This window comes from Mus musculus, chromosome 4 (genome assembly GCF_000001635.26).
Source record: "Mus musculus strain C57BL/6J chromosome 4, GRCm38.p6 C57BL/6J".
NCBI lineage: Eukaryota > Metazoa > Chordata > Mammalia > Rodentia > Muridae > Mus > Mus musculus.
In genome coordinates this window covers 48,419,214-48,442,851 of record NC_000070.6, presented here as the reverse complement: position 1 = coordinate 48,442,851, position 23,638 = coordinate 48,419,214, and the positions used below count along the sequence as shown (strand labels likewise).

The following is a 23,638-nucleotide window of genomic DNA, read 5'->3' as shown; positions in this document are numbered from 1 at the left end:
CCAGGGCTTGCTGTGGTGGAAGAACTGGGTTCTGATGGTGTCAAGAGTATATTGACTTCTGTTGGTTATGATCTTGTGCTTGCTTCTCCACAGTTGGTTATCTCACATGTTAATTGACCTGGCTGTCTTTGTCTGGAGCCTGCCTCCTGTGTCCCTGTGTTGTTGCAAGTCTCTTGGGAGGCTTGCGGCCCTGGCTGTAGCAGACCTCCTGGTAGGCCTTCAGACTGTGGGGTCTTCAGAGGAGCCGGCATGCTGATGGTCTGTCCAGATGGAAGGCACTGGCAGGCCTGAAAGAAGGTGGAGTTTGCACAGGGGGTAGGGGCTGGGTGGAGATGGATCCCAAGTCCACTGGGCTTCTAGGGGTTCCCAGCTACTTAGGTTATTTTGGTGGTGGTGGTGGTGGTGTTGATGTCCCTTACCTGTGACCCTGGTTATAGCAGTCCTCCTGGGGGAGGGGGCCTTCAGACTGTGGGGTCTTCAGAGGAACCAACATGCTGATGGTCTCGCTATTACTCTTTTTTGTTTGTTTGTTTTCGAGACAGGGTTTCTCTGTATATTTGTATAGCCCTGGCTGTCTTGGAACTCACTTTGTAGACCAGGCTGGCCTTGAACTCAGAAATCTGCCTGCCTCTGCCTCCCGAGTGCTGGGATTAAAGGCGTGCGCCACCACGTCTGGCCTTATTCTTTTTTCTTTTCTTTTTTTTTTTTTTTTTTTTTTTTTGACTGTTTCAAAATAGTGTCTTGAAACTTATTAATCTTTTTCATAGTATCATGTTCTTATATTCTAATAATGCATCTTAAAATTGGCATAACATTTTTATGTTGAGAATTACTTTATATTGTTTCTTGTCTTCACTTTTCTTGACCTTGTGAACATATTTGTAAGTTATTTGAAAAATTCTTGCTAATTCTGGCCCCTTTCTACCTGGATTTTTTATGTGTTGTATTTTTTATGCATCTTGACATGTTTCTGAATAGATTCCGATTACTGGGCATTTCTGTTGTTGAATGGTAAAATCTTCTGAGTTGTGGCTTTTTAAAAAGAAAGTTATTCTGATTCTTTTTAGTTTGGATTTCTACCTTAGTTGGTATATTTCTCTTATTAGGGTGTATCCTTCATTAAGATGACATCAGTTACTTTCAGCTTGTAAGGTGGTTCTAGTTGGACCAGTTTTTTATAGTGTTCTTAAGAATTCGAATTTATATTCTTTTAATATTCTCCCCTGTCTTAGTCAGGGTTTCTATTTCTGCACAAACATCATGACCAAGAAGCAAGTTGGGGAGGAAAGGGTTTATTCAGCTTACACTTCCATATTGCTGTTCATCACCAAGGAAGTCAGGACTGGAACTCAAGCAGGTCAGGAAGCAGGAGCTGATGCAGAGGCCATGGAGGGATGTTCCTTACTGGCTTGCTCAACCTGCTCTTTTATAGAACTTAAGACTACCAGCCCAGAGATGGCACCACCCACAAGGGGCCCTTCTTCCCTTGATCAGTAATTGAGAAAATGCCTTACAGCTGGATCTCATGGAGGCATTTCCCCATCTGAAGCTCCTTTCTCTGTGATAACTCCAGTCTATGTCAAGTTGACACAAAACTAGCCAGTACATCCCCCAACACCCAAGATGGGGTTTTTCTGTGTATCCCTCTGTCCTAAAACTCTGCTGGCCTCTAACTCAGATCTACCTACCTCTGCCTCCCAAGTGCCAGGACCAAAGGTATGTGCTATCAAGCTTGTTTCGTTTAAGAATCTTTAAAACAAAAGGGTATGTAACAGAGACGTCTTGTGGCCTACAATCTTACAGTAGTCACTATCTGGCTCTTTACAGAAACAGCCAACTTCCATTCTAGGGCTAATAAGCCCCACTGGTTCTTTCTATCTTTAGAGTAGCCTGCTTGTTTTGTGAAAACCTTGCATTCTGGCTGGTCAGAACTAAGACAGCTCTCTGAATGGTTTTTGCTTTTTGTAGCCTTTGCTTTCTTCTTGCCTGGCCTTCGTGTAGTCACATACACACAAGTTTGTGTTCCTTAGTATCCAGTAGTGTACCCAACAACTGCAGAGCTTTGCTGTGGAAATCCAGTTCCATAACTCTCTAAGGGAGCTGTGTTAGGCTTGAGTTACTATCTCTCCCTGCACTGTGTAAAGTTCTTTCAGCAAAAAAACAAGACTTGTCTTTTTTTTTTTTAACCCTTTAGATATCACAGGGTTTTTTGTACATTGCTTCATATTTGAAAACATTAATTTTCTGTATATAGTTTTTCACATGGGTTTTTGAGTTTGTTCCTAGAAGGAAGTGACAGTGTTACTTTGATTAAATAGGAGTGACTGCTTATGTCTGGTAGATAAATAAAGGATACTCCATCACCCCTGCTCTCACTGGGCTCAATAACTTGGTTCACGCAGATGGTCAGTGTCCAGTTAGATGATGCTTACAGCCTCTCATTGAATGAGGAAATTGGAGCCTCTGAGATTTGTTCCTCTGGTAAATGCTTTTATCTACTTAGTGCTTTTTTGCCTCACCTCAAGTCCCATGAGTAGGCATACATTTTTTGCAACCTACTTTTAATGTTCAACCTCTAATCTAGCCCCACCCAGAGGCAGTAGAAGAGAAATGTTATTAGGATATGGGGAAGTGGATCTGTTTAGCAATAGTTGTTTGGGAAGAAGCTCAGTTTTCTTCAGCAGCAGTTCAGTAGTCCTGTAGCAAACACCAAATACAAATCAGGAGCAACAGTTCAGGCCTCTTGGCAAGCAGACACCACACACGAACCAGCAGCTGTAGTTAAATCCTGAAGAAACTGCAAGGCTCACCTACTGCCCCAAGGCCATGGAATTGGCAAGAAGTTAAGGAACCTTACAAGCAGTTCTTGGGCAAGTCTCTCTCAGTGGTGGCGTTACCACTAGCGGAGCTCAACAATGCTGTGTAAGGTGAATCAATCCATGAATGCAGTTAGCGAGGTGGAGAAAACCAAACCAGTGCTTCATCTCCCACTGTGGAGGGGATTTATACTACTTCCTATGTGTCCTTTCACCTGTGTCTACTTCAGAAAAGCATTCTCTCATGTGTCTGATTTAGCAAGACATCGTTTGCCATAACTGACTTCCCAGAGGAACTAGAAGTTTGCACTTTACCCATGTATTTTTTTTCCTCAGGTTCTTAAACTTTTAGGTGTCAGTCTGTATGTATGAGAATTAGTTTTCCTATCAAAGCAACTATATTCTCTTTGATTCTTGAGGAGAGACATACCATTTTTCTGCAGAGCTCAGCTCAACATTGAGTTCGTGTTCATATTCACATTCTGATCTGTAGGTTCTCACTGCTTCTCTGGATATTGAAACTCAGCTTTTAGACATAATACCTATTGTGGTGGTGTCAAAGCTTAGTGCTACGTGGAAGTTGGAGCCTACTGGCTTCAAACACTACTTTACTAGATTCTGTTGAACCTGTCAGAATAGAAAGGCTCCGGGTTTAAACAAGAAAATTGACATACCAAATTGCTTTTTCTTATTCTCTCAGATGAGCCTTTGACTAAGTGAACTTAACCTTACTGTTGGTTTCCAGGGATTAGAAATCTATTGCCTTCTGTGGAGCAGCATGGTGGACCCCACTGAAACATACATTTGGGGGGGGGGGCAGAACGCAGACTTCTTTAAAAAGAAAAGATGTAAAACTTCAAAGCCTGTTATAATTTTTTTATTTCTACTTTGACTCAGTAGTCATTCAGTAGAGAAATGTTCAGTTTCCACGAGTTTGTAGGCTTTCTGTTGTTGGAATCCAGCTTTAGTTCTTGGTGGTGTGGTAGGATTCAGGGGATTATTTCAATTTTCTTGTATCTCTTGAGACTTACTTTTGATGGCATATATATGGTCAGTTTGGGGGAAGGTTCCATGAGGTGCTGAGGAGGAAGTATATTCTTTTGTGTTTGGGTGAAATATTTTATAGATTTCAGTTAGGTCCATTTAATTAATAGCCACTGTCAATTCCATTATTTCTGTTTGGTGTTTGTCTGGGTGGCCTGTCCATTGGTGAGGGTGGATGTTAAAATCTCCCAGCATTAATGTGTGGGGTTCAATGTGTGATTTCTTTTCGTAAAGTTTCTTTTACAGATGTGGGTGCCTTTGTGTTTGGGGCATAGATGTTCAGAGTTGAGACATCATCTTGGTGGAATTTTCCTTTGAGTATGAAGTGTCCTTCCCCGTCTCTTTTGATTAATTTTGGTTGGAAGTCTATTTTGTTAGTTAACTATTAGAATGATTATACTAGCTTGCTTCTTGGGTTCTTTGGCTTGGAAAATCTTTTTCCAACCCTTTACATTGAGGTGTAAATTAAATTAATGTTGAGGTGGGCTTTTTGTATCCAGCAGAAGGATGAATCCTATTTTTATATCCATTCTGTTAGCATGTGTGTTTTTATAGGGGAGTTGAGATCCTTGAGTGAGATGACTCCCTGTGATTGCTAAGTGCTGTTCCTTTGTTGTTGGGGTGGGGGTGGGTGCAGAATGAGGGTTGCCCTTTCTTGGTTTTGCTGGTGTGAAATTATTTCCTGTGTTTTCATGGGTGCAGTTAACTTCATTGGGTTGTAGTTTTTCTTTTAGTACCATCTGTAGGGCTGGATTTATGGATAGGTATTGTTTAAATTGACTCTGTCTTGCATTAATATCTTGTTTTCTCTATTTATGGTGATTGAAAGTTCTGTTGAGTATACTAGTCTGGGCTGGCATCTGTGGTCCCTTACAGTCTGAACCCTGTCTAGGCCCTTTTGGCTTTTAGAGTCTTCATTGAGCAGTCAAATGTAATTCTAATAAGTGTGCTTTTATATGGTACTTGGCCTTTTTTCCTTGCACTTTTTAATATTTTGTCTTTGTTCTGATTATTATGTGACAGGAGTTCCGTCCGTGTCCGTCCCGTCCGTCCCCCTCCTCCCCCGTCCCATCTATTTGGTGTTCTGTTAAGTTTCTTGTATGCTTATAGATATCTCCTTCTTTAGGTTAGGTAAAGTTTCTTAATCTGATTTTGTTGAAAATATTTTTTTGGACCTTTGAGTTGGGAATCTTCATCTTCTTTTGTTTTGTTTTGTTTTTTATTGGTTTTTCGAGACAGGGTTTCTCTGTGTAGCCTTGGCTGTCCTGGAACTCACTCTGTAGACCACGATGGCCTCAAACTCAGAAATTCGTACCTGCCTCTGCCTCCCAAGTGCTGGGATTAAAGGCGTGTGCCACCACCGCAGGGCTGGAATCTTCATCTTCTATTCCTATTCTTAGGTTTAGTCTTTTCATAGTGTCCCAGCTGTTCCTGGATGTTTTGTGTCAGGAACTTTTTAAATTTAACATTTTCTTTGACCAATGTATCAATTTCTCCTATCCTATCTACCATGCCTGAGACTCTTTCTTCCATTTCTTATTCTGTTGGTCTTGCTTGCATCTGTTGTTCCTGTTTGCTTGCTTACCTAGATATTGCTTCTGTTTCCATTTTTAGGTCTTGAGCAGTTTTACTCATTTTCTTCCCATGTGTTTGTGTGTGTGTGTTTTTAAAGGTATTTATTCATTTCCTCTTTAAGTGCCTCTGTCATAGTCATAAGATTGGTTTTAAGATCATTTTCTTGTGCTTCAGCTGTGTTGGAATATCCAGGGCTTGCTGTAGTAGGTAGGTGGTCTGTTAGTGCCACATTGCCCTAGCTGTTGTGTTGTTATGCTGGCCTCTAGGCATCTGGGTTTGTGGTAATTATAGGTTTAGGTGCTGATTTCTGAGTTTATTTTTGTTGGGTGGGTATTTTTCCTTGGTTTCTGTTTCTTCTCTGGTCTTGTGGTCTACATGGCATGGGGTTCTGGCTAACAGTCCTCTGGTTCAGTAGGGTGTTTCTGCTGAGGTTTTGGTGGCCTGTGTGAATCCTGGGGTTGGTGCCTCTGAAGTCCTGGGAACTGGTGTGGTATTGAGGTTCTTCTGGGGTTTCAGGAAATGAAGAGTGAGGAAGGGTGAGGTGCTGCTGTTTGGGCGGCTGGGCTGGCTCTCGCGGCATGCATTCTCTACTAAGGAAAACTAGAAGGCTTTTGTCAACCACTTGATTCTACTCTTTGGGCCTTTTGAGTTGTAGCAATTAATAGAAATAGTCTCCATCTTCCTAAGCTAGAAAGGTTTAGATGCTTTTGTAGATACTTGATAGATGTAGTATTGTGCATATGTGATGTGTTTAACCCTTGTTATTTGCATCTACAAAATCAAGGTTTTGTTACCTGTTTGCTATATTGATCTGCAAAGTTGCTTTAAAAATTGTGTTGAACTTGTCTTAATTCTTAATGTCTTGATACAGCTACTGTTTTTCTCTTTTTTTCTGACAGGCAGTTTGTCACAGCTTATTGGTTATTCCTGCCCGAAGCCAGAGCTTTGACATCATGCAGAGTGCCATCAGTAAGCATTTGGTAAATAGCCTTAGTTTTATGTTTGTTTGTTTGAAGTAAAATGACGTTTCTCTGGTACCTCATGGCATGCAGTGGTAAGAACTTTTGCTGGCTGTTGCTAAGTATGTCACTGAGGGTGCTGTTGGAAAGTGAGTAGAAGGAGGCATGCCTTCTTTTTCTTAAGACCTTAGTTTCTGTATTTGTGAAATAAGAGACCTTAAAATTAAAAACCAGTGCTGGGCAGTGGTGGCACACGCCTTTAATCCCAGCACTTGGGAGGCAGAGGCAGGCCATTTTCTAAGTTTAAGGCCAGCCTGGTCTACAGAGTAAATTAAAAAACAAAAAACCAGTCATTTCTGAGTTAACCTCAATGAGTGTGTTTGGGATCCAGTAGTCTGTGGTTCAAAGTAGGGGCGTTATAGGCTTAGTCATTGGAAGCAGTGGGCTCAGCTTTGAGACAGGCTTGTCTTTTAGCCCTTAAATTCACATTTGTATGCCTCCACTAGGTCTTTAAACTTCCTCTAATATTTATATTGTGACTTGGATTTGTTTGTAGAATATGTTTAATTGCAACATTAAAATCTGTTTTTCTGGGGATTCACTTCTTTGATTAATTTCCACAACCCTCTTCCCTCTTTTAAAGTGAAGTTTCCCTTGAATTGGGAAAGAATGCACTGTTAATTTTAAGTGTCTTTCTTTCCTTGCTGTCAGACTTCCAGCTCTTATTCTCTTAACATCAAAGATGTGGACTTTTTTTTCCCTTCTCTGCCTCTAGTCACAGGTTTTTGCTTTCATGTGCCCACATTTGTTGTGGGAAAGGCTTAACATCCCAGCCAGTCTTGGCCTCCATTTTGAGATTGCCTTTTGGAGGAGGTTCAGATCCGACTACTGGACAGTTACAGCTGTGTTCCAGCCTTAGTGACAGTGCACCCCTGTGAGCTAGATGAATGATCACACCATAATGAATCTTTTCTGGCTTTTGGGTTTCTTTCCAGTGAGCAGCTTAATGTAAATATCTCTTACTAATCCCTCTAGATGCATTTTCCTTATTGTACCCACATGGCTCAATGTAAAAGAGACTGCATATAGAGTATGATTGTTAGGATTGTGACTTTGGATATAATATATGAAGCATTCCTTTAAATAATGTTATTTCTGACCAAGGATAGAGACTGTAATGTTTGAAACCTGTAAAAGCTTCCTCCATGAAAGGGAAGCTGTGCGTGGATTGTATCAGTGGCAGTTCTCAGGCGTGACTCTGTGTTAGAATGCTGGCTTGCATGTGAGAGTTCCTGAGCTCCGGTTTCAATTTTCATTGCCTTACATAAAGAAGTTATTTCTTCATGCAAAGTAATTTCACTTTTCTTCACTCAGGTTGGGTTGACTGTAATTCCTGACAGCACAGCTGGCTGTATATTTGGAGTGATGTGTAAGCTCCTGGATCATACATGTGTAGTTAATGAAGCTCTCCTGCCATTCCTGGCTTCTTGTTGCTACAGCCTTCTTTATTTTCTGCTTACTCTAGAGAAAGGAGATGCAGAACATCTGAAAAAGAGGTAATGCTTACTTTATTTTCAACCTTAATCTTTTCCCTTTTGTTTCTCTTCTCCCTAAATAAGAGTGAAGGGGAACTAGGTTTTAGAACTAATTTAAATTCTTTCAGTGGGCTTGAATATACTTTGGTAGCTTTTTTTTTTTTTTTTTGGTTCTTTTATTCGTCTTTTTTAATGTTGTAGCAAGAAATTTTAGGGTTTTTAAAAATTTTTATTTTTCATTAAGCTGCAGACTTGAAAAGTCATATGGCATTACAGAATTTCTGGAAAACTTTTTTTGTTTGTTTTTTGTTTTTTTTAGACAGGGTTTCTCTGTGTGTAGCCCTGGCTGTCCTGGAACTCACTCTGTAGACCAGACTGGCCTCGGACTCAGAAATCCACCTGCCTCTGCCTCCCAAGTGCTAGGATTAAAGGTGTGCGCCATCACTGCCTGGCCCTTCTGGAAAGCTTTTATGAGAATTTATTAACAGGTCTACCACAGCAAAAAATTGTACTCTAATAGTGAATGAACTTGTAGTACAGTTTCTTGGTAGTAGTAGTTTTTTTTTTTTTTTTGGATTGGATATTTTCCTTATTTGCATTTCAAATGTTACCCCTTTCTGGGTCCCCTCCCCCCCATCCCTTTCCACCTCCCCACCCTCGAATTCCCCTACACTGAGGCATCCAACAAACCTTCACAAGACCAAGGGCTTCTCCTCCCATTGATACCCAACAAGGCCATCCTCTGCTACATGTGAGGCTGGAACCATGGGTCCCTCCATGTGTACTCTTTGGTTGGTTAGTTTTTCCAAAGAATTCCATTTAAAGTATAGTGAGTTACTTACTCATTTCTTTTGTCTCAACATCTTCCAATCTGATTTTCTTTGAGTTCACCCTCCCATTGGGCATGACCTTGACCAAGTTTTGTTTGTTTGTTTTCTTTGATTTGCTTCTGTTTTGACACTTTGCCATTCTTGTTTGTGATTTGTTGGTGTTTCAGATTCTTGTCAGTTCATCCAAAAGTCTTCTCTGGTGCAGAAAATTTTCTCTTCCATGGAGAGTAAGAGGGATTCTGAAAATTTTTCACAGGGCTGAGCAGCTGTCTTGGGTTGCATACCTTTTTAGTGTGTATTTTGGAGGAGTTTATGGTGACCTCACTGTAAGATAGTTTCACATTTTCCTTTTCCTGATTTCTCACCTTGTATGTGAAGTGCAGTTCAGTCTGTGATCATTTGTGTTGATTCATTTAGTTCTATTTCTGGCAAGCTCTGTGCTATATATAATCACTGTTGCTTCCAGGAAAATGCTGTTTACTAGACTTTCTAGTATTTAATACACAGTTCCTTTACTACTTAATATTTGTTGTATATAGTTTGAAGTTTGTTTTGTTTATTGAGGTAGGATCTCTTGAACTCATTATGTAGCCTAAGCTGGGCTCAAAATCAATGACATTTCTCTTCAGCTCCTAAATGTTGGAATTATAGGCATTAAGTTGTCACACCTGGCAACATTTGTATTTCTCGAAAGTCTGTTTTAGTTTTGGATGTGGAAGGGGCATTTCTCTTGTGTTTTGGCTCACCACCTCTTTTTTCTTTCTATTACTGTAGGGACAAACTGTGGGAGGTCTGTGTCTCCATCCTGGCTCTCCTGCCTAGAGTCCTCAGGTTGATGCTGCAGAGTCTACGGGTGAACAGAGCTTCTCCTGAGGAGCTGCCTGTTGTAGGCCAGCTGCTTCGCCTGCTGCTTCAGCATGTGCCTCTTAGGTCGCACATGCTGACTAATGCCATCCTAGTGCAGCAGATCATCAAGAATATCACGGTAGGTATTGTGGAACCCAGTGCTTTGTCCTCTTTACTAGAGGGAGGGGAGGGCCGAGGGCTACTTTTGAGAGGATGAATTTCCTGTGTACCAACTGATTCTTTGCAATTCACCAGTACCACCACCTCCTCCTCCTCCTCTTCCTCCTCCTCCTCCTCTTCTTCCTCCTCCTCCTTCTTCTTCTTCTCTCTTCTCCCTTCTCCCCCCTCTCCCTCCCCCCCTTTATATAGGATTTCTTGGGGAGTGAAGGGGTTTGCCAGGGTGGTCTGGGATTGTAGGAATTTTGTGGCTTGATCATGGGCTCTTTTTTTTTTTCTTTAGGGCAGGGCCTGGCCACTCTCTTTCAGGGGTTGGAAGGTAGTTAGAGAAGTTGTGGGGAGGGGCAGCTGCTCCCACCTCAAAGGTCTCACTGTGGGAGATTTAGGCACTACAGACATTGTGAGACTTTTTTTTTTTGTTTTTTTTTTTCGAGACAGCGTTTGTCTGTATAGCCCTGGCTGTCCTGGAACTCATGAGACTAATGAGACTATTTTTGAGTAACAGTAATGTTAACTCTTTTTCACTTCTTTTGTTAGGTTTATTTTTCTGTCTGTTAAAATAGGATTAATGCAGGTTTTTGGTGACTATTAAATGAGAATATTCAAGTAATCTGTTTAGTTTACCTGATATTTATTAAATGCTACCTAATTGTTTTGGTATCATTGAACAAATAGAAAATTTAAGTTCAGGAACAATTTTATTAAAGTTTGAGAGGGAAACAGGTGCAGCCAAGCTGTAAATCTTGATAAATCTCTGAAGGAAGGGACGAGAGAAAATCATACCCGGTAAGCTGGATCAGAGAACAGATGAGGCGGCCAGTGTGTGAGGAAAGTATACCCAGGCTGTGGCCAGTATCTGAAGGAAAAGGACAGTAAGAGGAGAGGAAAGAGAAAGGTGGAGTTGTACTTCAGCATCTTAGGCTTTTATAAACATGTTACTGGGGGCTTGCTCTGACTTAGTGTGGTAGCAGATAATTCAGAACAGTAGAAGAGAGAAAAGTCAGTAACTAGAGAGGAAGAAGGCTGCTAGCTGGCCCTGTAGAATTCATCTGTTGGCATTAGTGTAACGGTCATGAAAACTGCCAAGTGGAAGGAATAAAGGCATCAGGGATGGATGATTGTCCATAAATTTTTTTATTAGTCTCCAGCATGTCCAGGAGGGAACACATTCACAAAGAACTTGTTACTCCTAAGGGTACATACTGTTTCTCTTGTCACATTAACCAAATAACAGATCCAACTTAAAAGAAAGGACTTACTGTATTTGACAGTGTGAGAGGGCACTCTGTTATCATGGAGTAAGCACTGTGCTAGGGTACTTCTATGGCAGTGGGTGTTTGCTGTGGGGATTTACATCTCAGTCGGTCAGGAAGTAGAGAGCCTGGGCCAGAAGTAGGCTGTGTCCAAAGAACCTTCCAAAACAGCAGCACTAGCTGGCAACCAACTGTTCAAATACCTATGCCTTTAGGGTCCATTTCATAATTTCAAAATTTTGTAAAGAGTAGGAAATTTCATTGGTTAAGTAACTCCCAACAGTTGGTTGGTTGGTTTTGTATTTTAAGATTTCTTCTAGTTTATAGGAGAGGATTTTAAAAAAGAAAATCTATTTCTTTACTTACTCACTTTTTACTTTTACTGCCCCACCTCCCAGTCACCCCCCTCCTCAATCCACTCCCCCCACCCCCCTCTCCTCGGAGAGGGTGGGCACCCTCTGGGTATTCTCCCACCCTGGCACTTCAGATTTCTATGTGGCTGTGCTCATCCAGTCCCACTGAGGCCAGACAAGGCAGCCCAGCTAGAAGAGCATATCTTACATATAGGCAACAGCTTTTGGGATAGCCCTTGCTCCAGTTATTCAGGACCCACAGGGAGGCCTTAGGTCCAGCCCATGTATATTCTCCAGCTAGTGGTTGGGGAATATACTCTTATGGAGGCATGAAAAATGTCAGGTTCTCAAACTAAAGTGCCTTTTGTTTTTCTCTGCAGACTTTAAAGAGTGGCAGTGTTCAGGAGCAGTGGCTTACAGACTTACATTACTGCTTCAGCGTGTACATCAGTGGCCATCCCCAAGGGCCTAGTATATTGAATGCATTGTATTAAAGAAGCACCATGGTACCTCCTGTTTGAAGTTAATTGTTCATGCACATTCATTTTATTTTGAAGAAAGACTGATGTAACAGATGTTTGCCATTAAACCTCAACTTTTAAAGAAGTTCATGAGCTTCCTTCATACAGAAGTGGGAAAATAAAGTTTAAGAGCTTTTAGTGCTCTCACACTGTTTGCCTGGAATAGTACGAGATGCAAAGACAGGCTATAGAACAGTTTGAATTTCTGAGGAGCTAAATGTTTACAATACATAGAGTGAGCTACGATGCCTTCATTCACTTACCAGTGAATCTTTGTGATCTCATCTAGATAAACCTGTCTTCATCATTTTGAATATAATTTACTAAACCAAAAGTCTAGGTAGTTAAGTGAGGTAAACACTTGCTTCCTGACCTTCACTGTTAGCACAGTACTGACCTGACGTCGTCGCTGCCTCTGTAAAAGCCCGTAATCACTAGACTTTATGTGAGCCAAGTAGTCTTAGTTAGAGTGTGGGTTACTTTCACAAAAGAAACTGCTTTTGGGGAATGCTACCTATTCCTGCAAGTTGGTCAGAAGATGCAGAGGGGAAGAGAAGCCTGAGTTGGTTGGTGCATTCTGCTGTAAGCCCTGTCTTGCTGACTTTTGGTGCTGTGCTAGCATTGGTGCCACTCAGCAGTGAAAGCCGAGCTTCTGTTCTCTCTGGACCAACCTGGAAACTGAGCACGGTAAGGAAGCAACACAATGTGCTTCTCAGTTCCGCTCTAGTACACTGGACAGTTTCTAACTGCGTGCACTAAGCCACCGTGTGCATCTAAAGTTTAAAATGTCTCTTGTGATTTTCATTACAGTATGTTCCAGGGAAGTAAAGAGTTGAGGGTGGTTGTTGTGGCCCAGGTTTCCTATCTCATTGAAGAAGGTTCTATCGAGTGAGAAACCTAGGCCTATGCCAGGTAGCTGTTAGAAATCCCAGCCCAGCAGCTCCTTAGTACAGGTGTTGTCAGGATGAGTGTGGCAGTTCTCATTTCCAGCCATGCTGGCTTGAGGTGAAGCACACAGCTAGGCAGTCCATCCGAGCGCCCTGCTCTGGTCCTTTCAGTGCATGCTGAGAGGAATAAAAAGTAACGCTGAGTAAACCCAGGAGAAAACATTTGAACCTTGTCTTTGACCACATATGCTGGGTAACAAGTCTTTAGGTGCAAATAGTAAAGCGTTCTCATGAGTAAGAGTTTACAGAGAGCAGAATTCCACACTGGTTCTGATCTTCCTCCAGGGTTAAAGCTTTGGCTTGTTTTTTGATTGACTGGATGGTTGCAGATTGTAAGAGAACTTCTTTGATCTTCCACTGTTGTCAAGATGTATAGACTGCAAACTGTTCACTGTTAAAAGCAAATGTATATTTATATTATTGATCTTAATGGAGGAGAGGAGTTGTTTGTGGTAAGATAAAAGGATTTGGGATGACACTCTCCCTGGTGATGACGAGCTCTTCCTCACCTTACTGACAGGGCATCTCTTTAAAGCAGGAACTGGACTGGGAGGGGTTGTAAGTGGACGCTACATCTTGAGTGGGTAGGAGGGTAATACAGCATCCTTCTCTGCATGCCTTTCACATGGCACATGGTTTATACACAGCTTAGAATTCTTTTGCCACATACTTTTATAAGTCAACAAAAAAAGTTTTAGGGATGACATAGATAGGAATCTTGGGGTGGGTTTTTTGTTTTTGGATTTTTTTGTGGGGGGTTGGGGTTTTTTGTTTTTTGTTTGTTTGCTTTTGGTTTTTTGAGGTTCTCTGTAGCCTAGGCTAGCTTTGAACTTACAACACTCCTGCCTCAGTCTCCTTATAGTTGGGATTACAGGCACTATGCCTGTATGTGAAAATAGATTTCTTGTGGCTTGTGACATTGGAATAACACTTTTTGGGTGCAACAGAAAACATTAGTTTCATACATAGTAACAAATGACAGGCCACAAAAATGGTGGGGAAACCTGAAGACACTCTGCTGTATTTTACTACTGACAGTAATGTGGAAGATTAAGTATGAGATGTGGACAGTTTGGACAAAGGAACATACCTTCATTTTCCCTGATTTCAAATGACTGCTTTTGGACCTTGGGCACTGCAGCTGTATCTTGAAGTAGGTTGTCATCTGCATTCCCCTCCATAGGTGGAAGCATGTATTGACTTCCTACAGAGGTGCCATTACCAGTAGCCGCATGAGCCAGGGTCATTCCTCTTGCTAGTGGGGAGCTTGTCATTTTAAAGAGATGGGCACAGGTGGCTATGTGTCAGTTAAGAGTTAGGTTGAAATCCTGTGCAAGATGGTGTGGGTGTAGAAGATTACAGAAAGCAGAGATTGCTTATCTGGGTCTCATGCATACAAAGCAGTAGTCCCAGGAGGCCGCATCTTGGGATTTCCATCGTTTTCTGTCTTTCTACGTGCAAAGCCTTAGGAGGGCACTAACTCAAATTGGAACAGCAACATGTACACTGTGCAAAGCAATTTTTAAAGAATTTGAAAGCCTGCTGAGCAAAATCAGAAAACCCTTAGCCCCACTGAATTCCTAAATAAAAAAGCAAACTAATAATTCAGTCAAGTTAATGCTTTCCTTTGTCGTTCAACCACCTGATTCTATGTTTTAGCACCTGTGTATGTTCAGTTCATTGAACTGATTTATAGACATGTTTTTGTTTAACACATATAGCCCAGTTAGACTTTAGCACCTATCTGACCGGCTTTATTGATTGCTTTGTGCTTGCTTTGGGTGTGGTTGGACCAACCTGTATTCCCTCAAATTTGGGGCTAGACAAACACTCCATTTTATTTGATTTCAAATAGGTTAGAAATTTGTAGAACAAGTTGCTTGTTATATGAAGTTTTAAAAGAGTATTGTATGTACTTACATTAATATTGAATGTGTTTACTCAGTCTTTTCTTAAAACTTCTATGCTGCTAAACATCTTCATTTTTAAGGACTGCTGGTAAATGTGGATTTGAGAGAATGGTCTGATTACTCACTTTGTATTTAATTATATCTAAATGCCATATATCTTGTAATATGTGACAGTTCTGCTTTTGACATATTTCTCCAGTCCACTATAAGGACAGTCTTACCACATCTGTGGCCCTTGATTCCTTTGAAAGTTTCTGACCACCCCACCTGCTACTTTGTGAGCAGCCTGCCTTGTGTTACATAAATTAGTCAACTCTTATTAAAGATTTTGCAGTAATTACTCTGCTTTTCCCCACCAAAACCTAAATGAATGTTAAAGTTCATGCTGACAGTCATTGTTCACCTTGCAGCTGCTCTCTGTTTCTGCAGGATGGCCCTGGAGAGCAGGGAGGGTGGGGGAGGGTGTTGCCATAGCCACCTGTGAAGACAGGCCAGACCTGGCATTAGCTGCTGACAGCCCTGAACTTATCACCCATTCTTACTGCTGGCGTGAAGGAAGAGGTCCTGAGTAAAACTCACATATGTTGTGAGGGGAACGTCGTTCCCTGTGCTGCTCCTGTGGGTGCAATTGTGCTGTATATAAAGTCTGAGCACAATATGCTTTATGTTTGTGGTGGTCTTTCATCTGTGGTAAGAGGAGGTTATTAAAAATGTGACAAAGATTCCAGCATATTCCTTTGAAGAAAGATATTTATGTGAAGAATATAAAGGGGATCAATAATAAATGGCCATCATTTATTGATTCCACTGGAGGTAATATTAATCAATTTTTAGTTGTGAAAAGCATTTGCGTCTTAAAGACGTTGATGGCAGTAGTTCATGGAAAGGGGGTAAAAAGACAATCTGAAGTCAAAGGATCATGGGAAAATTCATCCCATGCTGCCCCCATCTGCTCTCCACTGTGGTGGCTTCCTTACCTGAGCTGAGATGAAGCACAGCGGGGGCTTTAGAAGATTTGATGGGATGATGTCCTTTCCCTTCTTGAGAACAACCTGCAATCAACCAATAGATATCACCTATCTGATTAATAGCTGCCAAGACCTCACCCAGCTCTGAGTCTCCAAGATAGATTAGGCATGCCATGGAAATACTGGTTGATTTTTTTTTTTTTTTTTTTTTTTCCCCTTCCTGTTATCTGACAAGTTTGGGATGAGAAATGCTTCCAGGTTTTGGAGGGGTTTTGTAATTAGTTTTGTGGTTGGTTTATTTCCATGGATCTTTCTGGCTGAGCATCCCTAAGCCAAAAGTACAAAAGCTGAAGTTACTCAGAACTGGGAACTTAGGTGATGGAAGACATAGTGGGTTGAAATGCTGTCAGACTTTAGGGTGAGCCCAGAGGGACCTGGGCTCTGTGTTTATTGAGGAGCTAGCCAAACTATGCAAGGTTACCTTAACTGCTGGTTTATCTTGAGGGCCTTTTTTTTGCAGAGCTAGAAATACTTTAGTTTACAACAGCTCATCTGTTAAACAGTGATTTGAGTTGTGGACATTTGCGTAGGTGAGCAACACCATGCTATCTCAGCATACGAATGGCCCAAGTGACATAGGTTCTGAGATCCAGGAGGTAGGTAGTGAGAGAGGCCCCAAGCAGAAGTCTGAGAGATTTAAGTGATGAGGCTTTTGGTCTTGGAACCTAGAAGAGGGGCTCTTAGCATCAAAGACGAGTAAAAAGTCTGCTGGTGCTTGCAAGTAAAATCTTTTCTAGAATCTTGATGGAGGGCTATCCAATGGGGTCATATTGCAGATTGTGGCATGGCACTCGGGATCCCAGGGTGTTTGTTAAAGTGCCCAGAATACTTACCGTAGATCTGCCTGAGCACTGAGTGCCTGGCATACTTTGTGGCCGACGAGCCTTTGGATGGACTCTTCGATGTCCTGCTTACTGAGATGGACTTTGGGAATTTGAGTTCCAGTTCTTTCCTCCAAACCTGGAGGAGCAGGGCTGTGCACACTTGGGTACATCTGAGCACTTCTCTGGCTCCAAGCTGCTTCAAATGCAGAAGCCGAGACAGGTGCTTCCTGAGCTGGTAGCTGGTGGGGTCATAGAGGACAGGCTTTAAGACCTGCAGTGCTGACAGCTACAGGAATGGAACTTGCCTATTTAACGGGGGGGGGGGGGGGGGGCTCAGGCAAGCTCCCATCCCAGTTTCAGCATTCATGTTGCATACTGAGAGACTTGAACTGGGTGAGTCCTGAGCCTCCAGCAGCCTCAGGTGGGTGAGACAGGCTGAGGTGGAGCAGTACCTGTGCTGTGTGAATTGTCACGCAGGAGCCAGGGGCTGGGTGTTTGGGAGCTTTCCATGGCTGTTTGGTTTTAAAGGGGGAGTAGGTGCTGCCCAGCAGAGAAAGGCATTCTAGGCAGCAGTGATGGAGCATCTGTGCCTAACAGATGTGGTCAGAGCACCGTGAGTTTGGTTAGGGAAAGGAGGTGAGGCTGCATTATATACTGTAAGGGACCAACATTGTTAGTCACGCTACATTCCAGGCACCGTCCCAAGGCTTGAGTCCTGGGGAGGCATCTTAGGCCATTCATAAAGACTGAGCAGCTTACGGTGATAGTAAACCTTGGAGTTCTGGCTTAGCACTGCTGACCGGCAGGTCTGCTCTGCCGACGGTGGGTGGCATGGAGGGTTTTAGGAGAGAGGCAAAGTTTACTAAGATGACCCTGTTGGGAAGTGAAGCCTGTGTCATGAATGGTGTCAGTGTTTACATTTAGTGTCTGGTGGGCTCTAAACCATAGGTACTGCAAATTTAATGAGTAGGACTGTCTTGAACCATTTAACAGAGAGCATCATTAGTGTTCATCTGGATCAATATTCCTATGACTTACAGGAGAGCAACCAGCCCCATGCCTGTGTGACAATACACCAAAGACAGGGTAACCTCCCCAAGTCTTCCAAAAACAAAACCAAAAGTCCTCCCTACTGGGCTTGGTGTAGACCCTGCCTGCTTCCTCAGAGGCTGCCTTCATGATTCTTCCCACCGAGTAATTAACTAGCGACTCTTGACTGGGTGACACCAGCTGTCTGACAACTTGGGTTCATCTGGTTGAAATGCCTGGTATCTTCCCCGTCCTCTGCCCCAACTTAGGAGGTGCAGGCATTGGCTGGTGCTGTGGGAGCTTCAGCTTTCGGCCTGCGCTTGAGCACCTGGGCAGGAGGATGGGTGGGCGGGAGCATAGTGCTCCCAGGCAAAGGAACAGCCCCACCTCCCATTTTCAAGAACACACCCTTGCTTGGGGTTAACTCTGCTCCCTGTTCACCACTAAATGTAGTTTAACCACAGAAATAGTCCCTTTTAACCACAGGCTGTAGGTTCTTCCTACTGTCTAGCCTGTTGCTAATTTATATAGGTAAATGCCAGAGAAATGCTGGTAAGAGTCGGCTCTGTGTCGTTAAAAATCAAGCCTTTTTACACAGTTTTCCAACTTAGCTTGTCTGCTATGCAGTTTTAATGTTTAGAATAGTCAAGTTTAAAGCAGGGCAGGGAGGGCTGGGGAGCTAGCTCAGCAGGTCAACACCCCACACAAGCATCAGGACTGCAGCTCGGACCCCAGCACCCGTGTAAATGCCAGCAGGTCTGGCAGCCAAGCTGGCTGGCTCTGAATTCAGTTGAGAGTCCCTGCTTCACGAGCAAAGGGACTATGATGGAGGGAGGACCATATATATATAAGCTACCCTAAAACACAGCCAGATAAATTAAAATCACAACCTAAGACTCCTGTTCTCTGGGCATAAAGCTCTGACTTCTCACGCCATCCGTCTTCTAGCCGGACATGTTCTCTATAAAGATGGCCTGCATTTCATGAGAACATGAGTGCCAAGTCCTCTGCCCTTAGCCCTTCACTGTCCCTTACACTTGGTGCGGGACACTGCCCAAGGACACGGCTTTGGGCTTCAGTTGCTAAGAGGAGAGTAGCTGAGACAGAATGTCTTGGTGTGGCTTCCCATGGGCTCTTTAAGAGTTATGTTCCACCCCAGAGCTGCACAACAGTGCAGCTTAAGAGAGCCTGCATAATCCCCTGCACAGGTGGGTGTGCACTGAGCAAAGGGCTTGCCTAGTCACCTGCACAGGTGGGTGTGCACTGAGTCACTGTTCTCATTTACTCTGGACTCTTAGTGACAGGACCTGTCAACCTCTGACGTTTCAAAGGAGTCTGAGAACAGGCAGTCTGAGAACAGACCTTTGGGCTGGGAAGCAGCTGTGGGGCCTGACAGGGAAGCCCTGCTGTTTCCAGCTAGGATGCTTAAAGCAAAGCTTACCTGGCTGGTGGCCAGCGTTTCCCAAGAGGAGGGACAGTGGCTATTCCCACCTGTGGCTTGGCAGGGTGTCACCACCTTAAAGTTAGTACCGGCACCTTCTGCCCTGGAATGTGGGTAAGCTGATGTGCCGTGTTTTCCTCGTTTGTGAGACAGGTTGAGGACAGACCTCCCTCATGTTATTATGAGGATTTGTCTTGATAAATGCAGACTGCTGTTGACAATAGCTGCAATAGTAGCGGCTGCTCGACAAGTGTTGCCTGGTGTGTGAGTACCCAGACTTCTCTTCTCTAACCTCTAACAGGAGTATAGGCACCTCTATCTACTGCCATTATCATGACTGCAGCAAACACACCAGCAGTGGAAGGAAAGGCCCTAGGATGTGGCCAGTCAAAGGGTCAAGTGCTACTACTACAGGCACAAGTCATTTTCCTGAGTGTCTTAAGAACATAGGACTCCTGATCCTTGTCTCGACAGCCTCCTTGGGGTGGCTGGAACCACTTGCACAGATGGGAACAGACATAAGGGCTGGATGAGCACAGAGCAGAACGCTTGGGCTGGGTCACAGTCTTTGGTAGGGCGTTCCCAGAAGCCTCTGTCTAGCTTGGTTGCTCTGCTCCCTGCGTCTACTGATTCCTTTTCTCCCGAGGCTGTGTTACACACGGCATAGAGTTCCCAGTGACCTGTTGTTTTGCCACCATTAAACCTCAGCATTAGAGGCCCATGTAACCCCCAAGGAGCCCAGTGGTCCCCTTCCCTGTGCTGTCACTAAGGAAAGGCTTCATTTGGGTAGAGGGGACACCACAGTGTGAGGGAGACTGAGAGACAAGAAAACATGTCCCTACTCTAAAGGGGTCAGGCTGCATACACTGTCTTAGTCCTGTTGCATGGCCTCCACCCCAGTGTCTAAGCTGTAACTCAGTCTGAGTGTGGTGGTGGCTCCAATAGGTTTATGTAGTTCAGGCACAGTCATCATGCAGATCCAAGCACTGGCTTAGGTATTTGAGAATGACTAATTCCTGGGTTACAGCTTTAAAAAAGTCTTGTGTGGACCCAGTGCGATGCCTAGGCTGGTAAAGGCACCTGCCACCAAGCCCAATGAGCTGTGTTCAATTCCCAAGACCCACATGATAGGAGGAAAGAACCAGCATCTGCAGGTTTTCCTTACACACACACACACACACACACTCATGATAAATGTTAAAATACACATTTTTTAAAGAGCTCTTGTATATGGTGCACCAGAATTAATAAAGCGTACATTATCTTATCGTAGCAGCCTACCATAAACATTAGGTGCAAGGGTTGACAAATCCCACCTCCAAAATGGGAAAGGAGGCATGGAGGTTTGTCTAGACCAGGTCATTACCAGCTCTGCAGTGGGAAGCTGGGTGGTGTGATCCAGGGTTTTGCTGCCCTGTGCTGGGCATTTCCTTCCGTTTTCCTTATATCGTGTAAAGTGCTGGGGAGGGAGAGGCAGACATGGCAGGGAGAGGCTCCATCCAACTGCCTTTATCCCAAAGACAGACCCCACTGTCCTAAGCTCACTGGGACACCAGATAACACAGGTGTCACGATGGCAGAACCGTGGCAGACTGCAGCCCCTTACCCTCCTACCTTCGCCAAGCTCGCTGGATGACCGCCGCTGCCTTGTTTTTCCGTCGAAACAGCTCTTTCCTGCTTCGTTCCCTCTGGATTATCAGCAGGCGCTGCTCTACAGGAAGAAGGTGAATATTCATACACTGTCCAGGTGGGGGGCCATGAGCCACGCCAGTCTCTGGAGATGCACAGATGTCCTCATAAAGCTGCTTGCATCCTGACCTCGACGCTTCTGTGCTGAGCGGCAAACCTGAGGAGACCCCTCCTATAAGCTTGTCCTGGGTCACCTTGCTTCTTGGTGTGTGACGGTGGAGAGAACTCTGATCAGCACAGGCAACTTCCCCCTTGGCACTGCCAGGCCGGCTGGACCCAGCTGGGGAGCACCTGTCTCTGAGCTGATGGGTGCGTCTTTTCTGCGAAGCACCTCTGGGCCTGGCTGCCCTGTCCTGTCTCTTATTGGGCTTCCTGGGGTGGTCCTGCTGGGAAGCACTTGCAACTGCAGGGCTGGAGTCCTCTCCTTTCTCAGCAGGCCGGCCTGACCCAGTGCACAAGGGCTGCCTGGCGCTGCTGGGCCCCTCCTCACACCTCCGGTGTTTGCCATTGGTCTCACCTCTGCGCTTCTCCACAGAGGATGTTCCCTGGTTCTTGGAGCTGTTGCCACCTTCCCAGGATCTGGGGTGCACACAGGCAGAGGGGCCTCTGCAGTGCTCTATGGGTGTTTCTTGGGTAGACAAGGAAAAAGAATAACAGTCAGTGTATGAAATTCCCAGGTGAGGGCAGTTCTAGTCATTTATTCACATGAGAGATGCAGACACGCCCATTAACATCAGTAACCATGACAGTGTGATCAGAACAAAACTCTCTTCTTTCTAACAACCTCATGGGTTAGGCAGCCTGAAAGCATTCTGTCAGCCCCTAGAACAACAGGAATATCCTTTTAGAGGCACCCTCTTGCTTTCCAGAAAATAAAAGATGAAAGGCAGTGGAGCAGGAATGGGGTGGTATGATTGTATACTTGGCTGTGTTAACACAAAGCCTTGTAGGCAGAATGTTAACAGGAGTGAAGAGCCTTTAAGAAGACAAACTCCTGAAAGGCTCTACCTATTGGAAGTAACAGTTCACATTCAAGTGTGCTCGCCAGCACTAGGAGATGAAGAAGATGTGTCTCAACCTAGGCTCCACATGGATCAAGTCTCTCTTGTGAACTTGAAACCAGTCTTGTATTCTGTGTGGGCTTGGTGTGTATTTCTTAACCGATGAGACATTAATGTACAAAGTGGTCTCAGGATGAAAATATGCAAAAAGGTCTGGGAAAGTGCGCGTGACACACAAAGCAGGACTTGTACTCTCAGTGAAAATAGCACCGGTGTAAGCACCAGGAAGGAACTTCCACTTCTGAAAAGGCAGGGTTGACGCATGCTCCACTGAGGATGGATTCAGAATAAATGATAGCATCCACAGGACGTGCTGAGCTAACCAGGCAGAAATAAAAACAGCCAAGATCCAGGAGTTTCTTGTGAGCAGAGGGATGAAGAAGACCCTTGGGGTCACAGATTCCAAGGTCGGGGGGGGGGGCAGTCTCTCAGCCTAGAGCCTGCTAAGAAGTGTTCTTTGGGATTGGGAGACGAGGGAGCCTGGCAGCAGCCTGACACATGCAGCATCTGAGCTCGGGACAGGACCACGGGCATCTTGAATTGCGAGTTCTCACATTGTCAGGCTTTAATGTCAGCTCAGGGTGCAAGCTACTCTCATGGCTTTTTATATCAGTGTTCAGTTCTCAGCCAGAAATATATAGGCTCATGAGTTAAGTCAGCAGAGCAAGTGAGAACAAGTATATACAGATACAGAGATATATGAGATTACATGTTGTAAACATGATATGTCATTTGCATGAGAATATATTGTAAGGGTTTGAATGAGAATGGTTTCCATACATTCACATATTTGAACACTTTGGGTAAGGTTAGGCGGTGTGGCCTTGTTGGAGAAGGTGTGTCACTGAGAGTGGGCTTAGAGCTCTCAAAAGAGCACCCCATTCCCAGTTAGCTGTCTCCCTGCTCTGGCCCCATGCCTTCCTGCCTGACTGACTCCCTGCCTGCCTGCCTGACTCCCTGCCTGCCTGCCTGCCTCCCTCCCTCCCTGCCTGCCTCCCTCCCTCCCTGCCTGCCTCCCTGCCTGCCTGCTTCCCTCCCTGCCTGCCTGCCTGCCTGCCTGCCTCCCTGCCTCCCTCCCTGCCTGCCTGCCTCCCTCCCTCCCTGCCTGCCTGCCTCCCTGCCTGCCTGCCTGCCTGCCTGCCTGCCTCCCTCCCTGCCTGCCTGCCTCCCTGCCTGCCTGTCGTCATGCTCCCATCATGATGGCCATGGACTCACTGTCTGAAACTGTAAGCCTCAGTAAACTGTTGTTTAAGTTGCCCTGGTGATGGAGTCAGTCTATTCATAGTGTGTCACAGCATTGGGTCCCTGGGGGAGTCTGCCTAGTAGCAATGTGATTAAAGGACAAAATTAAGTGCTTATAAAAAAGTGTAGAAGTCCAAGGTCGGAAGCCACCATCATAATTCTGTCCAGCCCACAGCACACAGCCTGGTTTTGCAGTATCATGGCCGAATGCTTTAGAAGAAGGCTGGTGTGCACTGCCCTAGCCCGTGCATTTACTCAGAGTCTGCAGAGGAGCACATCAGCAGAGCTGCACTGGGCACCCGAGGTTCCTGGGTAGTCAGTGTGTGCTCACCGCTGGAGGAGGTAGAGCATGCACCCAGTAAAGACTTTCTGTGTTATGGCTCGACACTGGTGGTTTACCTCTGGATCGACAGCCTGAGAGTTTACCCAACTACTTCGATTATTTTGTATTTCAGACACCCTGTGAGGTACTGGGAACACAAAGTACTGACACAGTTCCTGTTATGAGAGAATGTCTGTACTGACATTGCACAAGCCTGTGCAGTGTGACTGTGGCAT

General features: G+C 44.4%; 2 protein-coding genes across 19 annotated transcripts in view; one reads left to right on the top strand and one right to left on the bottom strand.

Annotated features, from left to right (window-relative positions):
* Positions 1–11,994, top strand: part of Tex10 (testis expressed gene 10) — a 42,607-nt gene extending 30,613 nt beyond the window's left edge. For all 4 annotated transcript variants that reach the window (XM_006537956.3, NM_001355741.1, NM_001355740.1 and 1 more), the window contains 4 exons: positions 6,335–6,415; positions 7,769–7,950; positions 9,534–9,744; positions 11,769–11,994. In XM_006537956.3, coding sequence (XP_006538019.1) covers positions 6,335–6,415; positions 7,769–7,950; positions 9,534–9,744; positions 11,769–11,882 — 588 coding nt within the window. In that variant the 3' untranslated portion in view covers positions 11,883–11,994. The remainder of the gene's footprint in view (positions 1–6,334; positions 6,416–7,768; positions 7,951–9,533; positions 9,745–11,768) is intronic.
* Positions 10,896–23,638, bottom strand: part of Invs (inversin) — a 152,250-nt gene continuing 139,507 nt past the window's right edge. For 10 of the 15 annotated variants that reach the window (XM_006537626.4, XM_006537629.4, XM_006537630.4 and 7 more), the window contains 4 exons: positions 20,703–21,405; positions 16,628–16,857; positions 15,744–15,818; positions 10,896–13,247 (listed from right to left, as the gene is read on the bottom strand). In XM_006537626.4, the coding sequence (XP_006537689.1) occupies positions 13,144–13,247; positions 15,744–15,818; positions 16,628–16,857; positions 20,703–21,405 (1,112 nt within the window). In that variant the 3' untranslated portion in view covers positions 10,896–13,143. The remainder of the gene's footprint in view (positions 13,248–15,743; positions 15,819–16,627; positions 16,858–20,702; positions 21,406–23,638) is intronic. The other 5 variants (NM_001281978.1, NM_001281977.1, NM_010569.4 and 2 more) reach the window with 2 other exon arrangements.